This window comes from Tiliqua scincoides, chromosome 7 (genome assembly GCF_035046505.1).
Source record: "Tiliqua scincoides isolate rTilSci1 chromosome 7, rTilSci1.hap2, whole genome shotgun sequence".
NCBI classification, from domain to species: domain Eukaryota; kingdom Metazoa; phylum Chordata; class Lepidosauria; order Squamata; family Scincidae; genus Tiliqua; species Tiliqua scincoides.
Window position 1 is genome coordinate 50,624,532 of NC_089827.1, and position 18,253 is coordinate 50,642,784.

Here is an 18,253-nt window from a genome sequence, read left to right on the forward strand (position 1 = left end):
GAAGTGCACAATGCCCATTCATACATTACAATGAAACCTGCATAGCCTCTTTAGAAGTTTCTGGAGGTGGAATGGGAGATTGTGCTGCCTTCATTTCAAACATTATTATATTTTTTGAATATATTTATCACTTTTCTTCCTATAAGGTGTGCAAGGGAATGGACAACTAATAACAAACCATCAAATTAAAACAATAGTTAAGCAAACATTTGTGTATTCATGGGCTAAGGCATCTCCTTCCCCCTCAACCCAAACCAACCACCATCATTTCCAAATGCCAACTACTTGAACAATAATAAACATTTTAAATCTCAGAATATAACATGTAATGCCACAGTACTGCATTCAGGAGCAAATCCTATTGCAATAAACTAAACCAACTCAAGAGAATTATCCAGAGGACTACAACCAGCATGATGGTTCCTCCTACACTTGAAGCGCTAAAATGATGAAGCACCTGGCCTCTAAAGAATATTTAAAAAATGACACATTTTAAAAGTTTATGAAATGGTGTGGACATGTGATGGGAACTGTGTTGCTCATCACCAATAACACCACAGGCACTAACCAACAGGTGCCTGTGACATTCACATAACCACGTTCTACAAAGCACTTGCTACACTATGTAGCTGATGTGCAAACTGGGAAGGGAAGAGGAATCATTTTCCCAGCAATAAAGTATTCTGATTTGAATACTGGAAAAACACAGTTTCCTTACAATAGCAGCACTACATTTCAGAAATATCTGGATTTTTTGCAATGCCAGAGTAGCAATTGCACTTTTATTGTAAAATAAAATAAACCTTTGGAAAAGCCCTTCAAAACTTCAAACTGCCACATGACAGTAAGATTACAACTAGGTGTATGTGCAGTGGCATTACCCATATCTGCAGGGGTTCCATTCCAGAACCCCCCATGGTTACCTGAAACTGCGGATACAGGGAACGCCTGCCCCCCCCCTCTGAAGTCAAGGGGAAGTCTGCTCCCCTCGCCTCCAAAGGGTTTGCTGAGCCCAGCAGAGGCCGCAAACATCTGTCGGGCTCAGACTGAGCTCGGCAGCTCAAAACACGTGACTTCTGGTTTCATGGAGAAACCATTGACATTTTTCATGCCTTATAAAGCATTAGGAGACCCAGGAAAGCCCACCGGGCCTCCTAATGCCTTAGAAGGCATTAAAAAGTCACTTTCAATTTCTCTGTGAAACCAGAAGTCACGTGTTTTGACCTGCCAAGCTCAGTCTGAGCCTGGCAGAGGCCATGGACAGATGTCCATGAACTCTGCTGGGTTCAGGGGACCCTCCAGAGGGGAGGGGTCACATGCACAGTGGGGCCCCATGAACCCAATTCATGGATAACTGAATCTGCTAATACAGGATCCACAGATATGGGCCCCACCAGGCTTCCTTCAATATAATTTCTTAAGAAACAAAACAAAATGCCAGCATTTCTCACTTCTGGAGATACACAGCTTTTTCAAAAAAGCATATCAATCTCCACTTTTTTTTCCCTCATAACCAACCCTAATTTCCCGTACTCTACAAAAATGACAACATTAAACATTTTCGAACTATGACATTGCACTTTCTGAAATATATTACAGCATAATTAAATGTCAAGGCATGATCGTAATATTTCTCTTAGAAATGTCTCACCCTTCTCCAGATGATTAAATTAGTTTTCAAAATTAAAGTTGCTTTTCCTGCCTCAACACAACTAAAAAGGGTTGCTAAATATCCTATGAAATGTCTTGCTTGAACTTTTTTAAAGAAATTACATGCACAAAAGTCTGGCTTCTTCCCTCTACAATTTAGCTAATGTGCCCAATTCCAAGGAACTTAACTATAAAATAGAAATATTTTATGCTGTGAATCCATTATGTTGTGAGAGCTGAAATGCACAGTCAACCTGTCAGTTTAAATGCAACCCAGTTTGTGGTGAAGACAGACATACTAGTGGTTAAATCACGTTGCTCTCTATTTATAGTTCATCAATTGCATTTCTGGGTGTAAGTTTCTCTTGGTTCAATACTGACCCAGCTTTCTCTTTTTCTTAATGTGGTCAGCTAGCAACAGCCACACTCACGTGCAGTGTAAAAATATTCTCCTTCTTATTTAAAACAATAAGTTCTGCCAGTTCTGCCTCTTATTTAAAACAAAAACATTAAGGCCATTTAAATCCGCATCCACATAACATTACCAAAATCAAACTGAACAGGTGGTCTTGAGATCCTTCAGATGATTAGCTAGTTCCAAGCAGTTGTCTCCTGCTTGTCGTCTTCATCTAATTGGATCAGCTAATGTGCAAGTCCGGACTACTAATCTCCTACATCCCCGTCTCTATCACCAATGAGCCACAGAAAGTGAAAACTCATTGCAAGTAAGGCAGTTCCGAGAAGATCTCCCAGTGCAGTAAGGTAAGGGATAGAAAAGCTGTCTGGATCTTTCCCTTTCTTCCAGAAGTGGTGTACCATCCAGTCAGCAATCCACAATAGGGTAAACACCTATGGGAGGAGAGAAAAGTAATCTAGATAATAACATGAAAATTAAATCAACTAGGAAAAACTCATAAAACCCATTTATTTGAGTATTTAAAGTTCCCCGTTTGGTGCCTTTTTGCAAGGGTCACCTGGGCTAAATAACTAAGGGCCTAATCCTGTCCAACTTTCCAGCACCAGTGCAGCCTCAGTGCAGGTAAGGGAACAGATGTTCACATATCTTAAGGAGGCCTCTATGACTGTCCCGACCACCACAGGATGCAGTGCACACCCCACTGGCATGGCTGCCGGCACTGAAAAATTGGATAGGATTGGGCCCTAAGTTGTAAAATTAATATTTAAATTAATTTGGGCTTTCAGGAAATCAGATAACCCAAAATCTTCCTAAAACAAAACACATATGGTTAATATAAACAATTATAGATAGTCTCCATCAACACTGTGATTTTTGGTACACTGACTCAGGGCCCAATCCTATCTGACTTTCCAGTGCCAATGCAGATGCAAAGCAGACCAAGATAAAGGAACAAGTATTCCCTTGAGCAGGCCTCCATGACTGCCCCCCCCATCAGAATGCAGCGCACGCCCCACTGGCACAGCTGCATCTGTGCTGGAACGTTAGATAGGACTGAACCCTCCGTGTTTCATAGATCATTTTAAAGATTTGTATTTATTTCAAGATAAACAGGCGGCCCCCATATCCATGGATCCCGTATCCATGGTTTCAGTTAAACATGGATTGGATATGCGGGACACCACACACACCCCTCTAGAGGCAAGGCTTCCCCAGTCGTCCTAATGCTTTTATTGTTGGCAACCTTCAGTCTCGAAAGACTATGGTATCGCGCTCTGAATGGTGGTTCTGGAACAGCGTCTAGTGTGGCTGAAAAGGCCGATTCGGGAGTGACAATCCCTTCCACACTGGGAGCAAGTGCAGTCTGTCCCTGGTCTGTCTCCCTGGCTATGGGCCTTCCTTCTTTGCCTCTTTGCCTCAGACTGCTGGCCAAGTATCTCTTCAAACTGGGAAAGGCCATGCTGCACAGCCTGCCTCCAAGCGGGCCGCTCAGAGGCCAGGGTTTCCCACTTGTTGAGGTCCACTCCTAAGGCCTTCAGATCCCTCTTGCAGATGTCCTTGTATCGCAGCTGTGGTCTACCTGTAGGGCGCTTTCCTTGCACGAGTTCTCCATAGAGGAGATCCTTTGGGATCCGCCCATCATCCATTCTCATGACATGACCGAGCCAACGCAGGCGTCTCTGTTTCAGTAGTGCGTACATGCTAGGGATTCCAGCACGTTCCAGGACTGTGTTGTTTGGAACTTTGTCCTGTCAGGTGATGCCGAGAATGCGTCGGAGGCAGCGCATGTGGAAAGCGTTCATTTTCCTCTCCTGTTGTGAGCGAAGAGTCCATGACTCGCTGCAGTATAGAAGTGTATTCAGGACGCAAGCTCTGTAGACCTGGATCTTGGTATGTTCCGTCAGCTTCTTGTTGGACCACATCCAACAATCTGGCTCCACATCAGACCCCTTTGACATCCGAAGCGGAGTGAAGCAGGGCTGTGTTCTTGCACCAACCTTGTTTGGGATTTTCTTCACTGTTCTGCTGAAGCATGCCTTTGGAGCTGCAACAGAAGGCATCTATCTCCGGACCAGATCAGATGGAAAGCTCTTCAACCTCTCCAGACTGAGAGCAAAGTCCAAAGTCCAGCTGAAATGTCTGCGTGACTTCCTCTTTGCCGACGATGCAGCTATCACTACCCACTCTGCCAAAGATCTCCAGCAGCTCCTGGATCGTTTTAGCAAGGCCTGCCAAGATTTTGGACTGACAATCAGCCTAATGCTTTATAAAGGCATAAAAACACAACTTCCAGTTTTGACAAAAAACTGAAAGTCACATTTGTTCCCTAAACTGTCATTCTGAGGCCTGCAAAGGCCAAGGGAGGACGCGGGCAACCTCTGTGGGACTCAAAATACCCTCTCGAGGCAAGAGGAGCACAGCTCCGCTCACATTTGGAGAGTGGGGTTATCCAGTATCCGCAGTTTCACATAACTTTGGGGGAGGGGTTCTGAAACAGAACCCCTGCAGATAATGGGGCACACCTGTATGTAAACAACAAAATGTTTTTAATTTGTTGATGTTATAATAATGTTATAATGAAATAATAATAATGTTATAATGTTATAATAATAATGAAAGATGTTATAATATTCGGCCCATCGCAATAATGTGATATTTGTAAAAAACAAAAGAAAACCTGCACCTTTGATTTGTACTACAAAAGGATATTTAAAATGTAACCATATGGTTTTAAAAATTAGCAAATGTCTTTTCCTCAGTTCCATTATGAAATATGCATGTTATTTAGATAAATACCCATCTGAAAAGGCAACTCTGTCGTCTAAGCCAATTATGTATGCGCTAGGTGTGCTTTCCTGCAATTCAAACAAATCTATTTGAAAGCACATGTTTTCTTTGGCAGATTCTTTGAGACAAGACATGTGTGAAACTCTCATCCATGGATCAGTTTGTGGTTGTCCTATTACTTTTCCTTTCATTCTCAATATATATAATTCTATTCTATTCTAAACACACACATTATAACACAAAGAACAAGAGCAGTGTTGTTTTAAAATCAATGTGGTCCAGTATTAAAATTCCACCTAGATTTAAATTGCTTCTAAGGCTTAAGACTGAATCAGTTACCCAGTTATTAACAGTTAGAAGTTACCACTAGCTCTCTGCACTGCACAGAGTTCAGCGGAGAGGTGCACGGCTGCATGGCTGTGCAACCTTAGAGGGAACACTGCTCATAAAGCAGTCTTAGGCTAGCCACAACCTTTCCACCACAGTTCCCCAGATGTAATACTTATTTACCTTATAGGGTTGTTGTAAAGAGTAGATAAAGTTAACACAGAGAAGTACTTTGACCTCTCAGAAAGAGCTATACAAATGTTTATTATTATTATTATTATTATTATTATTATTAAAACTATTTCCTGCTTTTCTTGGCAGATCCAAAGCACCTCACACTATGTAATAAATCAATATTGAAACACAAACAAAAGCAAAGGTAATACCACTGGTGTGACAGCCTATTATAGGCAAATAACATGGCTATTTCAACCACAGTAGCAGTAGCAACAAGAGACAGACCAAGTTCAAAGTTCCTCTGAAAGAGCCAAGTCTTCACTTAGCATTTGATAACAAACACTGTTGGGCCCAGCTTATGAGCAATGAGAGCGCATTCCACAAAATCTGCACCACAACTGGAAAAACCACTTCTAGTAGATGCCTAATGGAGAAAATAACTGGAGTAGGACCTCAGATCATGAGTGTCATGTGGGGAGGAACATGTGGAAGAAAATGGTCCTTTACAGTACCTACTCAGACCTATACCAGTGATTTGCTGGTACAAGCCTGAGTGGACCTGGGAAGGCAGAATGCTGCTGCCACTGATAAGACCCCCCCCCTTCAATTCCATCTCCTGTCTGTTTCTCTCTTTCCCCACGCTGACTTACTGGTATCAGGGGATGCAGAGAATCCACTGGCAAGACTACCACCACTGCTCCCCACTTGCTGCTGTAGCCCAGCTGCTCCAAATACGTGTCACATTTTGCAATAGCCACAAAGGATCTTACACTCTGTATGCCTCCTGCGATTGGTTTACAACAGCGGAAGGCTCCTCTGCTGTTGTAAATCCTTTTGCCCAGTGCTGCATAGGATGGGGCTGCAACAGGCTGATCCAATTAACAGCTTGACAGTAGCATTTAACATCAGCTGAAGTTTCTGAATGCTTTTCAAGAGCAAATCCTTGTTATACTAGTAAAATCTGAAGTGACCAATGAGTGGTAACTGGCCAGTTCTCATTTCTCTAGAAATGGCCAGAGCTGATAAACCTATGAAACTGGTAGACGGTGCTCCTAGTCACCTGGGCCTCCAACCGAAACTCCAGATCAAAGAGCACCCCAGATTCTAGTGCAACCCCACTCAAAGAGAGCACAATCACACTCTCAGATCAGCCCCTCAACCAATCAACAGCACCTCTGTTCGATCTCATCCATTTAGTCCTTTTCACAGTTTTAAATAATGGTTCAGGATATCCTCTGCCTCCCAGGGATCTGATTAAAACAAGAGATACAGTTGGCTGTCCTCAGTCCAAATCTCCAAACATCATCACCCAGTGGCTTCATTTAAATGTTAAACAACAAGGGGGACAAGACAGGAACCTTGTGATACCCCACGTGGCAGTCATCAAGAGGCAGAGCAGAAGTTACCTGCATTTAATGAAAAATGTTCAGGATACAGTGAATCAGGATACTGGCAACAATCTCATCGGGACAATTTACTTCGGGGAAAAACTGTCTTTATATTGCTGTAACAACAAAGGTTAGCACAAATGTGCTCTTTGTTTTTTAATTAATTTTCCCCCCTTAAATCCTATTAACTTCTGCTATTGCAATACCTATTTAAGCCAATTTTGTTCCCCTAAGATAAAGATATAAATGCTCCCAAATGACATTTAATAGCCATGGAACTGAACCAGAGTGTTTTAAGAAAAGATGGGTCAGCAACTAATCTGACTTACAAGAACTAGAATACTCAAAATGTGGCACTTTGCAGGGTAGCAATTCTAATTCTTAGTGGATACAATCAATTTTATTTTATCTTGGCAAATTTATTGAGCAATAATGTCTAGAGTTTCCTATTACTTGTTTATTCCCAGAGCCCTTAACACAACTGTGTTCTGAGATTTGCCTTGGAGGTGTGAAAATTCCAGAGGGTTCTTTACTGGCTCAGCAGGAACCTGGAGCACAGAGGCAGCCTTTGAAAGTCAGAAATACTGAATCACAAAACCGACGGCTTGGTTACTCTAGTCTGGCCTTCGGTCTGATGATGGCTGACAAGTCTGAAAATGAAGTCTTTTCTTTATACTCAGCTGAATATAGTTCAAACAGTAGTACTTTATTTTTTTTATTTTTCAGAGTATAATTCAATGATACATACATAGCTGTCTCAGAGCAGGATTATTCTTTATAAAGAATTCATCAATAGCTTGAATTTATATGGCTTTTTGAACAGAGTTTGTATGCTGCACCAGGAATGGTCACGTTATAAACAAGTTCCCATTGAAACAATGCAGCAGCATCCTCAGTGATATTAAGCCACCCCGTGTGAACTTGAAAAAGTCACGTGGCAGTTGGTAAACCACATTTTGAACATTTTAGAGTATTTCAAGTACTCTAGGATGTTATCAAGTTATCTTTTCTTTGGTCTTCCTCTTGGTCTTTTTCCACTAATTCCAGTATTAGATGGGAGTTGTTCATAAGCAGTATATGGCCAAATCAGCAAAACCTAGATTTTAAAACCTGCACGGCTTGGTTCCATACATCTTTATTTCTCCATTGTTGCTCCCACCTAACTTTCATTTATGTAGACAGTTTATGTAGACAGTGGTGGCAAAACTGTCTATTTTATGTTGATCATGTTTATTTAGAGTCTGTCTTGCAGCCACATGTTAATTAAAATTGTACAGTAATTTTTGACTAGCATGCTAAATACCTACTGTTCTACTAAACCCCTCAGGTCCCAGTCTAGAGGAAGTTGGTCGTGCTTAATCCATAGAAATTGGAGTATATCCATAGAAAAGCTACAATTAAATTAAGTTCCATTCATTTTCATGGGACTGAAGCACAATTAATTTTCTCTGGATCACAATTCATGCATTTTGCCTTTTAGAAATCTCACATAAGGGTCTTTGAGGGATTGTAAATTGGGATAGGAGGGGAAAGTGCTTCTACCAATTCAAATTAGCAGCACAGAAGGACAATTTAAACTGCAAAGTGGGAAGACCGTCTTACAGGTTAGAAAAGGTGTGTGAAGCTTGTTTCACACAGTGGGCCAAATAGCATTTCTGGCACCTACTGAGGGCTGGAAGTAGCATCGTTATGCAGGAAGTGACATCATTAAGCAGATGATGGCCAGAAATAACTTTGTTCTCATGAAGAAACTCATTAGCTACAAATGACAGAAGAAAAAATATGCAAATATGACCATATTTTCAAGATATGGAGGAGTCCAGTTATTAAGCTGAGAGAGCCCAATTATAACGCAGGCCACCCTTTCATCAGCACCACTTCTGCCAAGGCATCACTTTGCAGCTCAGCAGCTGAGAGGTGCTCTGATAAGTGATGCCCCAGCTGAAGTGGCACTGCTGAAAGAGAATCCGTGGACATTATATATCTGGACTTTCAGAAGGCGTTTGACACGGTCCCTCACCAAAGGCTACTGAAAAAACTCCACAGTCAGAGAATTAGAGGACAGGTCCTCTCGTGGATTGAGAACTGGTTGGAGGCCAGGAAGCAGAGAGTGGGTGTCAATGAGCAATTTTCACAATGGAGAGAGGTGAAAAGCGGTGTGCCCCAAGGATCTGTCCTGGGACCGGTGCTTTTCAACCTCTTCATAAATGACCTGGAGACAGGGTTGAGCAGTGAAGTGGCTAAGTTTGCAGACGACACCAAACTTTTCCGAGTGGTAAAGACCAGAAGTGATTGTGAGGAGCTCCAGAAGGATCTCTCCAGACTGGCAGAATGGGCAGCAAAATGGCAGATGCGCTTCAATGTCAGTAAGTGTAAAGTCATGCACATTGGGGCAAAAAATCAAAACTTTAGATATAGGCTGATGGGTTCTGAGCTGTCTGTGACAGATCAGGAGAGAGATCTTGGGGTGGTGGTGGACAGGTCGATGAAAGTGTCGACCCAATGTGCGGCGGCAGTGAAGAAGGCCAATTCTATGCTTGGGATCATTAGGAAGGGTATTGAGAACAAAACGGCTAGTATTATAATGCCGTTGTACAAATCTATGGTAAGGCCACACCTGGAGTATTGTGTCCAGTTCTGGTCGCCGCATCTCAAAAAAGACATAGTGGAAATGGAAAAGGTGCAAAAGAGAGCGACTAAGATTATTACGGGGCTGGAGCACCTTCCTTATGAGGAAAGGCTACGGCGTTTGGGCCTCTTCAGCCTAGAAAAGAGACGCTTGAGGGGGGACATGATTGAGACATACAAAATTATGCAGGGGATGGACAGAGTGGATAGGGAGATGCTCTTTACACTCTCACATAATACCAGAACCAGGGGACATCCACTAAAATTGAGTGTTGGGCGGGTTAGGACAGACAAAAGAAAATATTTCTTTACTCAGCGCGTGGTTGGTCTGTGGAACTCCTTGCCACAGGATGTGGTGCTGGCGTCTAGCCTAGACGCCTTTAAAAGGGGATAGGACGAGTTTCTGGAGGAAAAATCCATTATGGGGTACAAGCCATGATGTGTATGCGCAACCTCCTGATTTTAGGAATGGGTTAAGTCAGAATGCCAGATGTAGGGGAGGGCACCAGGATGAGGTCTCTTGTTATCTGGTGTGCTCCCTGGGGCATTTGGTGGGCCGCTGTGAGATACAGGAAGCTGGACTAGATGGGCCTATGGCCTGATCCAGTGGGGCTGTTCTTATGTTCTTATGTTCTTATGTTCTTATGAAAGGCCGGCCCATGTGATAATTGGACTCTCCCAGTGCCTTGGCAGTGCCTCCCTTTCTCATTCCTCTTGGTCCACCCCTTCCGCCACAGTGTTCCTTGCCTTCTGAGGTCTTCTTCCATCTCTCCCTCCTAGAACCTCAGCAGAAGCAGCACTGCTGAAAGGGCAGCACTGGTAAAGCCCAATTATCACATGGGCCAGATAAAGTGTTTCCATGGGTTGCTGGCCTTATGTTTGCCACTCCTGGCTTTGAGGATCCTGGAGGGAGGTAAATTGGGTTTGGGGAATATGCATTTGGCAGCATGCATCACAAACTATTTCACAAAGCACGGGCAGAAAGGTCCCCCCTTGATTGGCATTCCCACAGGCTTAAGGACCTTAAACCACTCTGCTGTTCTATAGCACTACAGTGCACAACTAACCCAGAACCTGCTACTACAGAACAAAGAGAATGTATTTAAAATCCACAGCTGACCAGTATTCCACTACATAAAAAAGGAGAGGGTTTAGGGCAGCGATTTTCAACCACTATGCCATGACATATTGATGTTCCATGAATGGTCTGGTCTGCATGTGTACCATGGGAATTTGGAGGGCCATTTATTAGTAGGAGCATTGGGAGTACAGTCTGCCTTGTCAGTTATCAAAAAACTGATGGTGTGCCTTGAAAAATTTTAGTGCCTTGTCAGTGTACTGTGAATTAAGAAAGGTCGAAAATTGCTGGTTTAGGAGCTCTGAAATGATTGTTGACAGAAGGGTTTTTCCCAACATTTATCCACTCATTCCATGAGTCCTCATGGGCCCTCAATTTATGTGCTACCAGTTTCAAAATGATCTACTAAGGCCAAAATGAGACAAGAAAAATGTTCCTGATTATACTATTTTTGCCATTATTTTGACATGTAATCAAACGGCAGAGACAAGATCTGGGATTTGTGCTTTAGATTCTGTCAGTTCACAAGAATACAAGTTTTGTTGGGGAAAAAATGAATATATTAATAGCTTTCTTCAGGCCTAGAAAGTCACACATTTTCAGTAATGAAGCAATTTTAACCTATCACTGAGAACAGGTTCAGAAAGCAGCTATAATCATTATAATAGAAGGAAAATGCAAATCTACAATTGCAAGAGTTTTTCCTGAAATCAATGCAATGAATAATGAATTAGACAGGATAACCAGTGTTAGATCAAATCAACTCTCATTTGGGGGCAGTTCATAACTGATTATTGCTTTGGGGTATTATTTTACTCTAGCTTTCCAGATGTATTAATTTCTACTTCAAACATAGTATATTTTCAGTTTATTTCCTGAAATGCAGGTGTTGCAAAATAAGAAGTGTAGCCTCAATATAAAGTTAAAAGAGCAAACAATAATTCACTATCACTGGGGCTTAATACAATGTTGTATTGCTCAGGAACTGCATGTAACTTAGGGTACAATCCTAACCAACTTTCCAGCACTGACATAGCTGTTGCAGTATGGTGCACACTACATCCTGCGGTGGGAAGGCAGTCAAGGAGGCCTCCTCAAGGTAAGGGCATGTTTGTTACCTTATTTGGGGGCTGGATTGTGGCTAGGCCAGGGCTGGAAAGCTGGTTAGGACTGCACCCTTATTTGGTTGGTAGCTAAAATGACAGTAATAGTCCAAGAGCCCCTGTAGAATGCATTATGTCATCAGATATGGGTTCAGTTTGGGCTATTTAAACATCTCACAGAACAGTCAGTCTTAACTGCAACTGTCAGTCATTTAGGGAGTAGCAGCGCAATATTTACCCCTAAAAGGTATATTGGGGTAGTCCATCCATTTATCAAAGTGATTTGCATTGCATCAGCAGCAAATTGCAAGGGGTAAGAGGGCAGGCAACATACACTCGTCTGCTTTCTACCCACTAAAAGCAAAGAGGAAATGGATCACCTGCCTCCTTACCTTGCTCCAAGTGTGATTTCTTCAAACACGGAAGTGCAGGACTTCTGGTCTGATTAATGGGTACCATGTGAATGAAGGAGCTCCTTCACTCGCACAGTCCCTTTAAATCAAACCAGAAGTCCTGAACTTCTGGAACTGAAGAACCACACAAGGAGCATAGTAAGTGCCTGTTTTTTGGAGGGGGGGGGAGGTATTGTGCAGATGTGGCAAACCAAAGGCTGCTCTGGGTTATGCCACCGCTGAGGTTCATGGATGAAACGAGTAATATATATGCATTGAAAGTGCATGTTATAGTCCATGAAAAGTGGTCCTGTCTGATCAACCAGATAGAATGGCAGTTGTGGAGAGGCCACAAATCTGCTAAGATATTTAAATAAGATAACCCTGCAGAAGCAGCCAGAAGTGACTTCTGGTGAAAATGGAACTTGCATCCAAAAACTGGAAGTCACTTCTGAATGCCTCTGCAGGCCATTCAAAGGCCTGCAGAGGCCAACGGAATGGGTCACCGGCCTGGCACAACCCGGGAGAGGCCTCTGGGCCCTCCCAAGTAGGCCTTGCAATGCATTGTAACCCACTGTGGAAGATGAGATGTGTAGGAGCCACTGAGCCACAGACAAATAAGGGTTGGATCCCAAATGTCATGGAAGTAAGGATAAGGATAATTGTTCTGCATTGTGCTTTTAATCAGGTGCTCAGAGACCAGTATCTCCACTCATTATCAGGAAACAAAAAAGGTCTCTCTGAGATCACCTCTTTACAACTTTTGCTGGCAGGTGAATTTGAATCTGTGACCCTTCCAGTTGCTAAATTTCTACATTTGAGCAACTTGAAGCAGCTTGAACAGCTAAGTTGCCAGCTAAGTTGCTGGTTCTAAGCAACTTGGAGTAACTGTGTAAGCAAACTGGTGTGTTTTAACTCTTATTTCTTATCTCTCTTTTAATATATACCTTCATACATGACTGTTTGGAGATATTAGTTGTAAAACTATATGCCTAATAAAGGTTTGTTGTATGTTGTATGTATGTTGTATGATAAGAGAGGAAAGGAAATCAGAAGAAAAAGATAAACAGGGGGTTTAGAAAAGAGATGAAATGGATTTAAGAGGACATCATATGAATGTATACATGTATGCATGAAACCCCAAGTATTACAATAGCACATCACAGTTTCATGCATTCCAATACACAGTGTAAAATGTAAAGTCACAAAATGCTTCATAGTTATATCACTGCAGTTGTGTAGGCCAAAAAAAAATTGGATTAGGGAAGGGCAGCCCAATCCCGAGCTGCCCGGAGCTGCGGGACCCAGTGGCTCCACAAAGTGCTCCCGCCGGATCCAGAGCCTCCCGCACTACCGCGGGAGGCTCCTCAGGAGAAGGGGACATTCGTCCCCTTTCCCCGAGTAAGGGAAGCGGTCCCACAATGGGACTACTCACTTTAGTGGCGACTGTTTGGTTGCTGCTAAAGTGAAGGCACTCATGTAGGGTGAACAGCCCTACCTGAGCGCCCTGGATCCTGCAGAGCTCAGCTCTGCAGACCCACCTCTCCCCCGCCCCCAGGAATGCCCCCGACCATGCCTCCCCCCTTCCCGGAACGCCTTCCCCACGCCCCCAGGTATGCTCCCATTCCCCGTTCCGCAGCACAGCGGTTGCAGGCACTGCTGAGCTGTGGAACAAGGGCACTCGTTGGGCAGTGGCTCAGTGCCCACCGGAGCTGAGCCACCTCTGGTGGAAGCCCGGTGGTAAGCCCCGCAAATGTGCCTTACGGCACGTTTGCGACTGTGGTCCACACCACGCAGGCGCGGCGCGGACCACAGAATTGGGCTCTAAGTTAATACTGAAGTATGCACACCATCTTTTAAAAGGATTAATGACAGGTTGGGGGTCTGCATCCATCCATCTTCATAAATGTTACCAAGTTCTGTCGTTAAGAGATGCTGACACTGATGATATGCATGGCTAGACAGAAAGTTAAAAGAGCAGTTTTGTATGCAGCTTACAGCTTTACAGTGCCTAACTGGCAAGAAGGACTGTGAATGCTAGTAGAGATAAAGGGGCTATTACATGAAAATGTAAAACTCATGAGGAGCAATCCTTTGACTAAAGAAGATGAAACATGAGGATACCACACTGGAACATCAAGAGCTGTAATTCATCTACCAAAGAAATACAACATTTGTCTGACCTGGCCAAAAACTGCAGGTAACCATTATTTGAAAATCTAAAGGAAACAGCAGTGCAATCCTATGCATGATTAGTCAGCTTCATCCTCAGGTGAGTGTGTATAGGATTGGAGCTTAAGGGCCCAATCCTATCCAACTTTCCAGTGCTGGTGCAGCTGCAATGCAGGCCCAAGGAAAGGGAACAAATATTCCCTTAACTGGAGGAGGCTTCCATGGCGGACCCCCACTGTAGGATGCAGTGCATGCCCCATTGGCACAGCTGCACCAGCACTGGAAAGTTGGATAGGCCCTAAGACAACTTGGGGAAGGTAAATAGCCCAAGGGCCCTTCAAACTAAAATGGAAAAGTTGATGTTTAGTTGAACAATTTATCACACCAAGGTAGATAAAGGAATGAATAATTAATTAATTATTATCAAAAGGACATTGGCTTATTCTACCTTATATGCCTGAAAACAAGTTTCAAATGCAACATTACTTTGGAAACTAGCAATATTGTCTCCAGGCTCTTTGGTGCTTACCTGTAGCAGGGCTGTGAACAAATATACCACAATGAAGATTGGAGTCAAGGAAGTGTGACCACTCTTCATTAAATGAATTGTGTACAAGAAAATTAAATGACCAGGGATCACCAAAAGCAGAAGAACCTGGGCTGATTTATTATTTACTCCTGCAAATAAAAATAATTACACAGGCAACTTAGAGACTTTAAAAACAAGTTATGCTTTTGACTATAATAATGTGTGAGCATGATGCAATCTGTAAACAAGTTAACAATGTATTAAGCATTTTTTGGAACTCTTACAAGCAACCCAAGGATGCTCACACATGGCTGGGTTCATTACTTGTTATACTGCTGAGTAACAAACACAGTACGTAAAACTAATAGATACAATAGAACAGTAGTTTCAACATAACCAGGTACTAAGTGAAACCTAAGGGAAGGCACATTCGCTTATAGCCCAAACCTAACTAAATCCATGACCCAAGCTGATGCAGTCTTGCCATCAGAGTGTGCAGTCCTGGAGGTCTCCTTCAGACAAGGGAACATTAGTTTGTTGATTTTAATGGTGCAAGTCTGAGTGGACCTGGGAAGGCAGATCCAGGCTGGGGAGGTGGATAGGATATCAGTGGTGCTGCTACCACTGATATCACCCCCTTCCTGGCCTCAATATGCTCTCTCCCCATTCCACCGACCCCCATGCTGACTTACTGACGCTGGGGCTCCTTGGCTGGCTGCTGGCACTTGGCCACAGCCACTCACTGCTCTTAGCAGCAGCCTGGTTGTGCTGAATGGCATGTTGCCTTTTCAACAGCCATAAAGTGTGCTGTACCTCCAGAACACAAGTTCCAGTGGCACACTGGCATAATACATAACATCTTTCTTTGTAACTAGATAATAATGAGGATTAAGATACAGGTCCAGCCTATTTATACAAGGATTTTTTTATACACGGATTTGACTCAACACGAACGGCCACTGCAAATGTGAAGGAATGTGCTGATCCCTAGAGAAGGGGAAAAATGCAGCTCTTTAAAATCAGTTTAAAAATTTTAAAAGTTTAAAAAACTGAAGTATAGTCCTTTAACAATAGCTTCCTTAATATGAGAGAGGGGGGGCAGATGGCTGACAATCCATCAATCCTTCTCTCTCCATCGGACCCCTCCCTTCCCCCTGAGCAAAGAAAGGTGATCACATTGCATTGGTGAAGGGAGGGGCTGAGTGTAAGCTCTCAGCTCTTTGTAAGCTCTTGGAGGAGGACAGATTGATGGATTGTCTTCTTAATGACTCTTATCTTACATCACAAATGTCAGCAGGCCTGTTTTTAAATCACCTTTAAAGAGAAAACTTTTGTTTTTTAAATTGATTTGCTATAGTGCCATTTTTTTGCCATCCATGTGAGTGCTTGGAATGGAACCCACGTGAATAATTAGTCTCAACCTGTACACATTTTGTTTTTAACCAATACATTTCTGTAGCCTCTAGAAAGATAATAAAACATTAACACACATAAGATAGTCAAACATTTTCAAAATTTGGTACAAGGTAAGGAATTACATACTAAAATATTAAGCTCTCTATAGCTGATCACCAAACACCAGTTTTTCATAATCTATGTAGTCAAGCTTTGGCGAATTAAGGCCAGAGAATGCCAGAGGTGAAGATTAGAAACCAAGATTGCCTGATGGTCTAACTTGTCACAATGATGATTAATGATCAATCAAAAAGAACTTGACGGAAAACAAAGCAGGAGTAAGTTCCTTGGGTACAGTGGGTTCACTGATGGTATGTGACTCCATTTCCATGAATAATAAGAACTGGCAAGGATCCAGAAATACATAGAGATCTATATATACAAAGTAAAGAAACTCTCATGTCTGTGACATTTCTGATAAAAGTGAAAATTTATCAGATAGTCCTTCAATCATGAGGCTATATGGCACTCCTGACTGGGTTTGCAAACTGCTATAGATCTACAAATAAAAGGATATTATAAAAATAATATCCTCAGAAAGATATTATTGCAATATTATTTGTGAAACTACAGGAACTGAACCCAAAGAGCTGATGGCTACAAATGAATATCCTGAGTAATAATGTTTAAGGATAATGAAGATAATTGGTGAATACATACCTGTGCCACAGTATGTCCTGCATGGATAACAGCAACCTTTGGCTTCTTCTGGCAATTCCCCTGGAATACTGTGTAAATGTAAATATGTAGAAATTCTGCTTGCTTGAATTGCCACTAGATTGCCACCAATACCTGCATGAAACAAGTGATCAGAGGAAGGAAATGTCACTAAATATAGATAATTAGGCAACAAGTAAACTTTCAAATCTAGCAGTACCTTATATCTTTGAAATTATTATTAACAGTATTTATATACCACTTTTCAATAAAAGTTCACAAAGCAGTTTACAGAGAAAAATCAAATAAGTAATGGCTCAAGCTTACCTGTTATTTTATGTCTGTGATACATAGCACAGTCACATCCATGCATTGCACATACACAAGCTACATTCACGCAAGCTGCATCCATTCACTGCATGATAACCATACGATTTATTACTCCTACTAAAACATTTATTTAGTGCAGGTTTGACCTTTAAAATCCTTTATTGGGGTTTTTAAAAAACATACCAACCCTTTAAAACCCGTTGGTATTTGATGAACCACCTTGCCATCTGAGGGAATCTGGTGGAAGATGCCACCTCTAGATGAGACCACAGTGGCGACAACAAGGAGTAAGTCCTACAGTATGTATAGTCATAGTACCAGCACAGAAGAGAATTCCCTCCCATTAGATTTAAGATCAATGGGGGAATTTGATCAGGAAAATGGCCCAAGGGGAAAGGGTTAAGCTCCTCCTCTTTCTGTTTTGATCAAATGGCAGTAAAGATTTTTTTTTAAAAGTCACTCAACATGTCTCTCATATCCTATCCAGCTTCGCCCATGTTAGTCAAACAAAAAAGCAGAATTTGGGTGCAATCCTAACCCCTTATGTCAGTGCTTTCCAGCACTGGCATAGTGGTGCCAATGGGACATGTGCTGCATCCTGCAGTTGGGTGTCACTCATGGAGGTCTCCTCAAAGTAAGGGAATGTTTGTTCCCTTACCTCAGAGCTGCATTGCCCTTATGTCAGTGCTGGAAAGCACTGACATAAGGGGTTAAGATTGCGCCCTTACACACATAAATCCAGTGTCACCACTAACACTTAGTGCCCTTATTGTCTTTTAGTTTGTTGTTTGAGCTTTTCAACGCATGTTTTCAGTTCTGAAAGGAGTTGTACGAGGTAACAGTCAAAACTATTCCAGATCAATTTGAGGTATATGCCTTCAGTGAGCAGTAGAAAGAAGTTTTCCTTGCCAAATAGACCATTAGTTTCTTCTAATGGCTTCTCTGCTAATAGCTTCTCTGCTTGCTGAATTACCTAGGCTCTTCTAAAAACTAATCACCTCACCAAGGGTAGTAGAAAGCTATTAAGGGACATGTAATTGAGATTAGCTCTACAGCACAACAGGTTGTCAATATACCAAATTATAGGTGCTAATTTTTAGGAACTGAATGATCTCCTTTAAACACCTTTAGCTGCAGCAAGTTTAGAGGTTGACATGAAAAA

The 18,253-nt window shown here is 42.3% G+C and overlaps 1 protein-coding gene across 2 annotated transcripts in view; it reads right to left on the minus strand.

The window, feature by feature from the left end:
* Window positions 1-1,217: 1,217 nt before the first annotated feature.
* SLC41A2 (solute carrier family 41 member 2) overlaps window positions 1,218-18,253 on the minus strand; it is a 47,788-nt gene continuing 30,752 nt past the window's right edge. For both annotated transcript variants that reach the window (XM_066634083.1, XM_066634081.1), the window contains exons 9-11: window positions 16,765-16,896; window positions 14,650-14,798; window positions 1,218-2,499 (exon numbers count right to left, since the gene is read on the minus strand). In XM_066634083.1, the coding sequence (XP_066490180.1) occupies window positions 2,314-2,499; window positions 14,650-14,798; window positions 16,765-16,896 (467 nt within the window). In that variant the 3' untranslated portion in view covers window positions 1,218-2,313. The remainder of the gene's footprint in view (window positions 2,500-14,649; window positions 14,799-16,764; window positions 16,897-18,253) is intronic.